At 36.8% G+C, this 12,145-nt stretch overlaps 1 protein-coding gene across 5 annotated transcripts in view; it reads left to right on the top strand.

The window, feature by feature from the left end:
- PDE4D (phosphodiesterase 4D) overlaps positions 1 to 12,145 on the top strand; it is a 1,562,006-nt gene that overhangs the window by 509,722 nt on the left and 1,040,139 nt on the right. For 2 of the 5 annotated variants that reach the window (XM_025387164.1, XM_025387158.1), the window contains exon 3: positions 11,846 to 11,918. The exons of the other annotated variants lie outside the window; for them this stretch is intronic. Coding sequence is in view for 1 of the 2 variants with exons in the window: in XM_025387158.1 (XP_025242943.1) it covers positions 11,907 to 11,918 (12 nt within the window). In the remaining variant the exon portion in view is untranslated. The remainder of the gene's footprint in view (positions 1 to 11,845; positions 11,919 to 12,145) is intronic. 5 annotated transcript variants of the gene reach the window in all.

Below are 12,145 nucleotides of genomic sequence, written 5' to 3'. Positions count from 1 at the left end.
CATCGACTAAATCACGTATATTTAAAGTTGATGTTCCCGGCCGGGCGCGGTGGCTCAAGCCTGTAATCCCAGCACTTTGGGAGGCCAAGGCGGGCGGATCACAAAGTCAGGAGTTCAAGACAAGCCTGGCCAATATGGTGAAACCCCATCTCTACTAAAAATACAAAAATTAGCCAGGAGTGGTGGCAGACACCTGTAGACCCAGCTACTCGGGAGGCTGAGGCAGGAGAATCACTTGAACTCGGAAGGTGGAGGTTGTAGTGAGCCGAGATCGGGCCACTGCACTCCAGCCTGGGAGACAGAGTGAGACTCCGTCTCAAAAAAAAAAAAAAAAAAGAAAAGAAAGTAGATGCTCCCTGTTTATCTAGAGACTTGTACCTAAAATGATACCTTCTGTATGATCTCCCTTCCCTGCAACATACTTTGATGAGACAGGGATTGTTTTCTTTTTTTTTTTTTTTTTGAGACGGAGTCTCGCTCTGTAGCCCAGGCTGGAGTGCAGCTCACTGCAAGCTCCGCCTCCCGGGTTCACGCCATTCTCCTGCCTCAGCCTCCCGAGTAGCTGGGACTACAGGCGCCCGCCACTTCGCCCGGCTAGTTTTTTGTATTTCTTAGTAGAGACGGGGTTTCACCGTGTTAGCCAGGATGGTCTCGATCTCCTGACCTCGTGATCCGCCCGTCTCGGCCTCCCAAAGTGCTGGGATTACAGGCTTGAGCCACCGCGCCCGGCCAGACAGGGATTGTTTTATCTCTGGCAATAAAGTCAGCCATTCAAAGGAAGGGAAATGAGAGGCACATAGCAATCGGTGCTTCATAAAAATTCTGAGATCCAGCTGGGAACATGTTACCAATTCCCTCAAATCTAGGTTTCCTGAAAAGGATCCTGTTCTCTGGATGTGGATTTCTATTCCATTGTTTTCAGTGGCTCTTGACTCTCTCCTCTAAGTTAACCTTCCTTTTCTGTAAGAAATCTCTCTCATTTGCAAACGGAGTCACTTTCTGAGCCTATTTATTCCATTAAAGGTTTGAAGGCCTAAAATCTTCTTTTCATTTTGTCCTGTCACTCTCCCTTTTCTTCCAAGGTGGTACAGCTTCTTTTAAAACTTTGTAATTTTCTAATATATCCAATTATATTTCATTCCATTGGGCGAAAGCTATTTCCCCAAGTCTCTTTAAGACAGACACTTTTCTACTTTAGACTGAGAGTCAGAATCCTGTGCAGTAACATTTTTAAGAGTTTAATCACGCTTGTCTCCTAGCAGAGTGGAAATTACAAGGGTTTTAAGAGGTATCTTACTACCACATTCTTGACTTAATATTTACGCTGAGGCCACACTGTACTAGCAGTACTTGATTTGATCAGAGACCATTTTTGACTCTGAAAACCTTCTGCCATCTGGAGGGGCTGAGAATGAGAAATAATATCATTTTCTAAGACAGCAAGTCCTGAGTTGGACTTTGTGGATTAAAATAACAGTTTCCTATTTCTGATGGGTAGGATTTTCCTGAATATGTCTTCTACTACATGTGGTATTGATTAGGTAGGTCACTTACTTGGCTGCATTTAGTCAGTAGCTGGTCTGGGCTGGATGGTCTAAGAAAGGTTCAGTCACATACCTGGCACCTCTGAGCTTTTCCATATGGCCTCTGTGTGGAATCATCCTGGGCTTGCTAATAGGATGACTGATTCAGACTGGCCAGACTTTTTCTTTTTCTTTTTCTTTTTTTTTTTTTTTAAAAGACGGATTCTTGCTCTGTCTCCAGGCTGGAGTGCAGTGGCGTGATCTCAGCTCACTGCAACCTCCGCCTCCTGGGTTCAAGCGATTCTCCTGCCTCAGCCTCCCGAGTAGCTTGGACTACAGGTGCCCACCACCACGCCCGGCTAATTTTTGTATTTTTTAGCGGAAATGAGGTTTCACCACGTTGGCCAGGATGGTGTCGGTCTCTTGCAGACTGGTCAGACTTTTTATGTGGAGGCTGACTCCAAGGGTAGGTGTTTTAAAGGAACAGGCCTGCCCAATGTGTAAGCACTTATCTAGCATTTGCTTGCATCATTTTTCTACTGTGCCAAAGCAAGTCATATGGCAAGGCCAGGATCAACATGGAAGAAACTGTATCTGGAATTGGTGCGTTCTTGGTCTCACTGACTTCAAGAATGAAGCCGCGGACCCTCACCGTGAGTGTTACAATTCTTAAAGATGGTGTCTCCGGAGTTTGGTCCTTCTCATGTTTGGACGTGTTCGGAGTTTATTCCTTCTGGTGGATTCATGGTCTCGCTGGCTTCAGGAGTGAAGCTGCAGACCTTGGCAGTGAATGTTACAGTTCTTAAGGCGGCGCGTCTGGAGTTGTTTGTTCCTCCCGTTAGGAGTTGTCCGTTCCTCCCAGTGGGTTCGCAGCTTCATTCTTGAAGTCAGTGAGACCAAGAACCCACCAATGCCAGACACAAAACTACATGAAGTGGGAGTGCCAAGAGGTAGCATTTATTATGGGTCGCCCATATAACAATCTCTCACAGAGAATAGTTTGGTAGCCGTAGAGAAATAAATTTGTCATCTTCTTCTACCTTTTATTAGTAGTATGACTTAGGGCAAATTGCTGTGCTTCTGGGATTCTTATTTGCTGCTTGTAAAATAGAAAACATGACACAGATGTTCCTAGATCTTTGTGACAACTGTACACACATATGCATGCACACACACGAGGTACTCACAGTGGTACTTAACAATGGCTACCGTGTTTTCATGGTGTACTTGGCAGACCGGCAGTTAGATATTGAATGGACTAACTGTGATTTTATCATATCAGGACCAGGTTTTAATCAGAAATCAGTGAGGCATAGCTCAAGGTGATTAAAGGTAAAAAGGTTAAAAGTTGAAAAGAAAGGTCAGTGTTGGAGACCATTAGTTCTTGGCCAAAAGCTGTTGGCCTTGGGAGAGGTGGAAGTTTGAGATCAGGGATCACAGTTATAGGAGAATACACAGTGATGGTGAAGATTGGAACCAGAAAATAAGTCAGGATTATGTGGGGTCCAAAAAAGCAGAGTCAGGGCACTCATGAATCCAAACCAGATACAGAAGCTTCGGGAGTCAGAGAGCAGAAATCGGACATAGGCAAGAAATCCAGGAAAACAAGAATTAGATATGCCCAATATGTTGAAACAAATAGCTATGGGGTGCAAAGGCAAGAGAAAAATTTGATTGTTTGGAGCCAGTGGCTCCAAACATAATCATAGCCAAAAGTAAAACCTGGTCACAGTGTGTGGGCAGATCTTGAGCCACAGGTGGAAAAAGACATCTGATTAGAATAGGATGGGAGCAAATTGGTAGCTCCTGACACGCATCAGAACCCCTTTAAATTTTCATAGGATTCAGGTTGTTCCTTCAATTATTTCAATGATCTAATCTTTAACTGCTTGAGAATATGATGTTTTCCTAAAAAGGGACTCCCACACAGAAACTGTCAGGCTATGAAGTTGTTGATGGCATTTGTAGTACTCACACAGTTCAAAAAAATGATGCTATCTCTACCATCTTTTGTTCCATCTGTAGAACAGTCAGTTTTTTTGGTTATAGCAGTTGTCTTCCTTGAATGTGTTCCTACTCAGAGGGAAATCAGAATTGCCAGTGCTCCTCTCTAAGTCTCAGTTGCAGAAATCAGGATTTTTTCTGAATCATTCTGAGCATCTTATCTTTCCTCATGCTGATTATTATTTCAGTCTGAAAGCTTATGCTATCTTATAAAGTCACATTGTACTTTCGTTTTTCCATTGAAAATTCTGAATAGAATAAAATGAAATCATTTAAAGTCATGTTTAAGAAAAGTAGAGTTTCTTGATTAAAAAGGAGAAATTTAGAGCGGCATTCAAAAGAAATACATTAAAAGGAAAAAGAAGTATGCATTCATGCAGTTCTTGTTGGGGAGGATAGCTTCTTTTCTTTATCATTAGAACCATTAAGAAGTTCATTTAATTTCTTTTAAAGATTTCAATTATGAATGTATCTTAGGCATTGATAGGGAGTAATTTTTAGGTCTGACTTTTTTTATATAGTATTGTTCATTTTTATAGCTTTTCTGAGATTCTTGGCAGTGAGTCAGCACACAGCATTTCTACCTGTAGTCCAGTTTATATGAGTCCTACTTTCATGCACCACTGTCATGGTGATGTCTCGGTTGGTAGCAATCACGGTCAGTAGCCTGAAGATCTATAGCATCTAAATATGTAGAATGAATTTTTAATGTCTATGAGAGCCTTTGTTTCTCCAGTACCAGGTTTCTTTGTGGACCCTGAATCTGAGGAGAACATAACTGTCAATTAGAACCACTTTTTAAGAATTGCCGTAATTAAGATTTTTGATGATCAAGTTATTAATTGGGACACAGAGTCTCTATATTTTGTTCTGATGCTTTTTTTATGTCCTAGAGCAAGGGTCAGCATACTTTTACTGTGAATGGCTTGGTAGTAAATATTTTCAGCTTTGTGGGCCACATCATCTCTGCTACAAATACTAAACTGCCATGTGGCACAACAGCAGAAAAGGACCTATGCATAGACTGCTGTCTTTAATGTCAATATAGTATCAGTGGAAAAGACAGGGCTTAATAAAAACTTTGTGTAATATGATCTCTTTGGCATAAAATTAAGAAATACGTAGAAGTAAACATTGTTACAAAAACTTTTGCAAATGTGTGTCCCTTTTCCCAGCACTCATGAATAACAGTCATTTCTAAACAGACTTCTTTGTTTTTGCCAAGTATTATTTATTCTCATATAGTAACAGTTTAGGACAGGTGTCAGCAAACTACTGCCACAGGCTAAATCCTGCACCTTGTCTTCTCCTCTTATGCCACATAGATATTCAAATGAGGAATCTATGCATAGGTGTTTGACCCACCCATCAGCAGAACGTGCCCTTTCTGGAGCTCCGTTTCTCACTCTCAATAGTGCTGACCGCTTAGGAGGAGCTGTCCATGTTCTTTTGTTTGAAATTCCCTATGAAAAAGTGACATCTTTTGCGAAGTGATTGCTGGAACTAATGGGGCCTTTTTGTGTTTGCAGACCTGTTTTCCTCAGTGAAGCTAGCAGGGACTGGTAAGGAATCAGAATTACAATCTCGTCTTTATTAGCACTGTGTTTGCATCAGTCCTCTCTTGAGAAACAGTGCAAGTTGAGATAAATTTCTCCTGTGAAGTGATACAATTCATTTTCATCTCACATACGCATGGCCTTGGTGCCATCCAGAACACACTTTTTGCTGTTGTTGATGTAACCGAGATGTTATTAAGAGGTTTTAGTTTGAGTTTATTTTAGATAATATCAATAATTGAATGATTTACTAGTGTTTACTACAGAGGTTTAAAAAATCATTACTACCTATAAAATTGAATAAAGTAAAAATGATTTAGAACTAAAGATAATCTCAAAATTGCACATTAGATAACTATCCTATAGTAGAAGATATTCAGTCTGCATCACAATATTTGAAACAAATACAACATTTCACCATAAGACAAGAGCAAAATGCACAAAGAATCGAGTGATCCAGGCAATAGACTTTATGAACACAAAGCCCGTGGCCAAAATGAGGCAAGAGGAAGTATCAGGAGTACAGAGACGTCATGTGCAGTACCACATACCACCCCTGGGGAGTGATAAACTTTTTTGTGTATTTGCATTTGACTGATTTCACTATGTAAAAACATAATATGGTAGGGAAAATCACATCTGAATCCACAAAGTGTCCATGGTATATTGGTATGTACCCCTAATTTATCAATTTTGTATGAACTTCTTTGCATTAGAGAAACATGTTTCAGAATACATTGTGCTTTGCAAGTGTTTGCACCGTTGCAAACTATGTGCTTTATCTCATTGAATCTTCACAATTACTGCATGCAGTGGGCACTATTTTCATACCTGTTCTACAGATGAGTAGACATATAAAAGTTAAATAACTTGCCAGAGGCTTTGAGGAAATACATAACAGTATATTAGAGATGGGATTGAATGATTCTAATTTTCAGGAAGAAGAGGAAAGTGAATTCTCCCCAGTTATATCCTTAGGGAGTAGAACATTAATCGTATTTCTTTTAGTTCTTTTTGCAAATGTTACTTTCACAGAGGCTTCTCATGGATCCCTGTCTAAAATTACTCCCCATTCTGTAGACTTTTGTTTAAAAAAAATAGAGGCCACAATGTACATACTCCAAGGCCAACTGCCATTAACCATGTAGCCAAAATTTAAATTATCCCTTTTCCCCAAAATACTAGCTCTAACCATAAACAAAATGGGAAATGTGAGCTTTTCATGCTTGTCAAAATGACTCAGTAAAATTAAACCAATCAGCTGCAGACAAATCAGCTTAAACAGTTTTACTTGTCCTAAAAGGAATATAAGTTTATAATAGCCAACCACAGTGAAGACAGATATAGTTCCTTAATTACGCTTTATAAGCTGCATTTTAAATGCTGTGAACAGAGCTTTTTACCACTTTTGGTTTGAGGTCCCTGGTTTGCAAACTGTCCTTTTGTATGCTCAATAAACTTTAAAAAAAATTTCTAACTTGATCTGATTTTAATTTTAACACATTCTCTTTACTTTAGCACTTTTTATATCCTAAACACATGACACTAACATTCTATATAGCTCACTTGTTTATATTGTTTATTTTCTCTTCCCCTACACTGAAATTCTATGAAGGCAGGAAGTTTTGTCGTCGTCACACTACTGTATTTCCGATGCCTAATATAGGCGCTCGATAAATAATTATTGAATGGATGAATGAATCAATTGATTAATCTTGGGAAAAATTCTTACTGCATCTTTAAAAAAAAATAGTCTTGTGAGCCTTTCGAAAGGAAAGCGGTGATCACCTGGAGTTTGTATTAGGTCACTAATAGTAAAGCATATAATTAAATAACTTACTTTTCCCATAAGACCAGTGTATCCAAGGAGTGCTGTTCCCACTGTCTATCTGAATTTCAACAACGCTTGATAAAACTTTCCATGATGAACTTATGCTTAAGATGTAGGAAGGCAGTTGACAATACTGTTAGGCGAGTCACAGCTGAATGCCTCTGTTCATGAATCAATGTTTAGAGAGAGACCTCTAGTAACTGGCTGGAGGATTTGGTTTTCACATTTCCTGTTCACCATTTTCATTGTTAATTTTGAGGGTGGTATTAATGGCATAAGGAGCTAATCCACAAATGAAACAAAAATGGCAGGAACCATTAATACGGCTGTTAACAAAATCAGCATACAAAAATTACTTGACCAACTAAAGGGGAGAGGTAAATATAATAAGACAAAACACTAAAATGAAAATATAAAAGTCTAAAACACTAGAGAGAAGTAGTAACTAATGTTGTTTGAGGAGCAATAGGAGCTAAGGTGAGACCTAGTTTAATAACAACTGTAGGTTTAGGTGGTAGTTACATAAGCATAAATCAATAATATGACGTTATTCCCCCCCAAATATTCATTCATTCTTGGGTTTCATGAATTGAACTGGGTTTAGAATAGAAAAGGTAATGATTTGGCTGTAAATTTATGTTGCTTCTCCCATACCTAGAACTATGACCCCAATCCAGGGCAATTCACTTTAAGAACATTGAGAAGTAGTGTACACCTAAAACTTGTAATCCTCATTGAAAGATGAGTCAAAACTGTATCACATGAAGAATATCTAAAGCCGTGGTTCCAAACTTATGGCCTTCAGATGTGTTCTAAATAGACCATATGGGGTTTTCAGAAATTTGAATTTGTGGCAGATGTTTCAAAATTAGTAGATGTCTCATTAAATATGGATTTCTGGGATTTACTCTTGCTACTGTGAAGGTGTATGATCCTGTGTTTGCGCTCCTCTCAGACCGCTTTACTCATTTACTTTAAATGTCTGGTGCCTATGGCAATCGGGGTGCTAACAACTGGGGAGATAAAAAAAGGACTGGGAAATTCATGGCCTGTAAAACAAGGTTGGGGTGGGAGAGATACAAATATATCTGGAGGGCTTTAATAGGGCAGAGAAATTAGACCCAATCTTTGTGTCCCCAAAACGTTAAACACTGGTGTTAATAATAAGAAAACTTATTCCCATTAACTATACAGAATAACTATCTTATAGTGACTTGAGACTTGCTGTTTTATTCATCTTTTGTTCATCAATACCGAGAAGAGTTTCTGACAATGGTTGTACTCAGCAACTCTTAACTGAATAAATGTGGCAAAACAGGTTGTGAGTGGTGAATTCCATTCCAGGAGCGGCTAGAATGTATGCTCTTTGAGAGCAGAGATCTTTGTCAATTTTGTTTACAGCTATATCAGAGCACCTAAATCAGTGCCTGCCATGTAGTAGGAGCTCACTAAATATTTGTAGATTTCATAATTGGAGATATTCAAACATAGAATCATGGTCTACTTGCCAGTGCTGTAGGAAAAATTAATGAACAATACAAGCAGAGGGTCATGAAACAAGGGAAATACTGAAGTAGATGACATTTAAAGTCACTGCCAACTCTGAAAGTCTATCAGACAGTGACATAGAATGGGATTACGTAGTTTACATTAACTATTAAACATAGTAAAGTTAAAGTAGAGTAGGTATGTGTGATAACAAAACTGAGAAAGCAGTTTGCCAGTTATTTATTTATGGTATGGACAGGAAATTACTGGCTAGATTTTTAAATGAAAATATCCAACAGTTGAAGATTTTTCTGATATTTAACTATATCTTACATCTTACATCCATAGTGATGACAGTGATTATTCCATTTTCAATCGTTTTGTGCCATCTAAGCAGCAGTTAATCATTCCTGTGTGATGAAAATATACTTTTATTCCCTGATATTTGTAATTTAACTTACAAAACACATGTTGCCTTGAGGTTTGGCATGCTTTGCTATTCTATCCTTCAAGGAGACCCATGATGACAAATCAAACCATTGAGAACTGATTTCAGTTTTCATTGCTTCCGGTGGTAACTGAAGGTGACGTTTTGAAAAATCATACTATAACTAACCTAGAAAATAATGTTCAGAGGCCAACATGTGGCAAAGGAACACATAGCTAAGTCTATAGTTTTTAAATGCTTGTAAAAATTCTATGCACCTTTTATTGTGAAGGTCTAGCATTTTAATATTTTTAAAATCAAGAAAGATGAAAAATTTCTTTATAAATTTGAAGGGAAAATAAAAAGTCTAAAGCCCTGAATTTGAGTTCTAGAAATGAATGTATTTAAAATGCAGTCCTGAGGTGCTGTATGCTAACTATGTAAAGCATTAGCTTATTAAATTCTGGGAAACTTACGTTTATTTGAAGCTGGATATGGTAATAGATTTTTGTTAAATGTTATTTTATGAGGGATAACATTTTCTTCTGCATAGATTCAGGAAAAAAGAAAAGAAGCACTTAATTGTTAAAAGGTTAGTGGATACTTAATGGTTGGATTAGACCTATGCATCATCATGTTTACAGCACAGAACAATGGGAGAAATTTCTTTTATAGAGTGGTGCCACATAAGCTTAACATCCTGTATCATCATTGTCATCATTATTATGTTTTGAGTAGACAAGCGTCTATCTCTGAAGAATACTTAGCAATTTATGAATTTGTTTTAATTAGTTTTCCCAGCCTTCTCATAGGGCATGGGGGACATATTGCTTAACCCTAGTTTTAGAGCAAGCCTTAGGTAAAATGGGGATGCAAGCACTGTTTTATTTTGGTGACTCTTCTGCTTGCAGGGATACCTCCTCTTTGCACAGCACCTTATTTCTCTTTCTGTGAGCTAAAGGAGAAAATTATTATACATTTTTGTACTTAAAAATACATAGTTGAAAATTTAAAATATATGCAAAAGTACAGAGAATAGTATTGGTTAGTGCGAAAGCAATTGTGTTTTTTGCCATTATTTTTAAATTTAAAAATTTGCCATTTAAAAATAATGGCAAAAAACACAATTGCTTTTGCACCAACCTAATATAATGCATCTTGAATACTCATCACACAGTTTTAACAATTCTCGATATACAACTAGTTCTTGTTTCATCTGTACCCCTACTCATATTTCCTTCCTCTACAATTATTTTCAAACAAATTCAATACACAATATTTCTTCATCTGTAAGTCCTTTAGTGTGTACCTAAAACTAGTCTTTTAAAAATTACCTCAAAAACATTAAGATGCTTGTAAATTTTCCTAACAAATTTCCTAATAATTTCTTATTATCAAATTTAGCTAATTTTAAAAATGATTTTATTAAATAATTTAGTTTTTTGGTATGAAATGGTAGCAAGTAAGGTTAACAGATCGAAATCATTATGTGTTTGAATTCTCTTTTAGACTATAAATTTCCTCTTTCTATCCTTTCTCTTGTGCCCTTTAAAAAAAAAAAAACTGGGTCATACATCTTACAGAGTTTCTCATAAGTTCAATTTTGCTAATTGTGTCTCTATCATGTTGTTCAACCTGTCCCTTGAATTTTCTATAATTATTAAAGGCTTGATAAATGAATAATGTTTTATTATTTTGAGAGGATAAGCATATTTTATTTCCCCAGCTTTATTAAATAATAAATAATAAATAAAAATTGTATATATTTGAAGTAGACGTGTTATGATTTGATATATGTATACATTGTATAATGATTACCACAATCAAATTAATCAATGCATCCATCCCTATAAATGGTTACCTTATTCTATGTATATGTATGTGTATGTGTGTGTGTATGTGTGTGTGTGTGTGGTAAGGATACTTAATATTTACTCTCTTAGCAAACTTAAACAATACAGTATTATTATCTATAGTCACCAAGCTGCAATATTAAGTCCCCATAATGTATTTGTTTTACAACTGAAAGTTAGTATGATGTGTCCAACATTACCCCATTTCCACCATTTCCCAGATTCTGGCAACCACCTATGAGTTCAACTATTTTAGATTACACATATAAGCAAGATCATACAACATTTGTCTGTCTGTGTCTGGTTTATTTCAGTTAGCTTAATGTTCTCCAGGTTTATCCATGTTTTCTCAAATGGCAGGATTTTTTTTTCTTTTTACTGTTGAATAATATTCGATTGTATATATACCACATTTTCTCTATTAATTCATTTGTCAATGGACACTTACGTTGGTTCCATACCTTGGCTGTTGTCAATAATGCTGCAAGAAACATGACAATGTAGACATCTCTTCAGCATGCTTCTTTCAATTCCTTTGGATATGTACCGAAACATTAGAGTTCTGGACCATATGGTATCTCTATTTTTAATTTTTCGAGGAACCTTCATACTGTTTTCCATACTGGAGGTACCAATTTACTTTTTCACCAACAGTGCTACAGGTGTTCCCTATTCTCCACATCATCACCAACACTTTTTATAACCATACTAACAGGTGTGAGAAGATACCTCATTGTGGTTTTGATGTGCATTTCCCTGGTGATTAATGATGGTGAAGACCATTTTATATACCTTTTGGTCATTTGTATGTCATCTTTGGAGAAATGTCTATTCAAGTCCTTTGCCTATTTTTAAAATGGGTTATTGGAGTGTTTACTATTGAGTTGTAGGGTTTTATTGTGTATTTTGAACGTATCAGGTACACTCAGGCCTTTGTATCTGTGAGTTATGCATACGGGGACTCAATTATCTGAGAATCAAAAATATTTGAAAAAAAATAAAATAAGAAAACAATAAAAATAATAAGATTAAAAAGTAATATAGTATAATTATTTACATAGTATTTACATGGTATTAGTATTATAAATAATCTAGAGATGATTTAAAGCATACAGGAGGATGCATGTAGGTTATATGCAAATACTATGCTATTTTATATGCAGGACTTGAGCATCTGAAGATTTTGGTTTCTGCAGAGGGTAGGAAAGGTTGAACCAATCCCCCATGGATACCAAGGTAAAACTATGTGTGGTTTCCAAATATTTTCTTTCATCCATACGTAGAAAATATTTCATTTTGTTGATTGTTTCCTTTGCTGTGCAAAAGATTTTAAGTCTGGTGTAGTCCCATTTATTTTTTATTTTGTTGCCTACACTTTTGGTATCATATTCAAATAATCATCACCAAGACCGGTGTCAAGAAGCTTTCCCACGTTTTCTTCCAGTTTTATGGTTTAATGTTTT

The sequence above is a fragment of the Theropithecus gelada genome, chromosome 6, assembly GCF_003255815.1.
Source record: "Theropithecus gelada isolate Dixy chromosome 6, Tgel_1.0, whole genome shotgun sequence".
NCBI classification, from domain to species: Eukaryota; Metazoa; Chordata; class Mammalia; order Primates; family Cercopithecidae; genus Theropithecus; species Theropithecus gelada.
The sequence above is the reverse complement of the archived record's forward strand: the minus strand, read 5'-3'. Positions and strand labels throughout refer to the sequence as shown.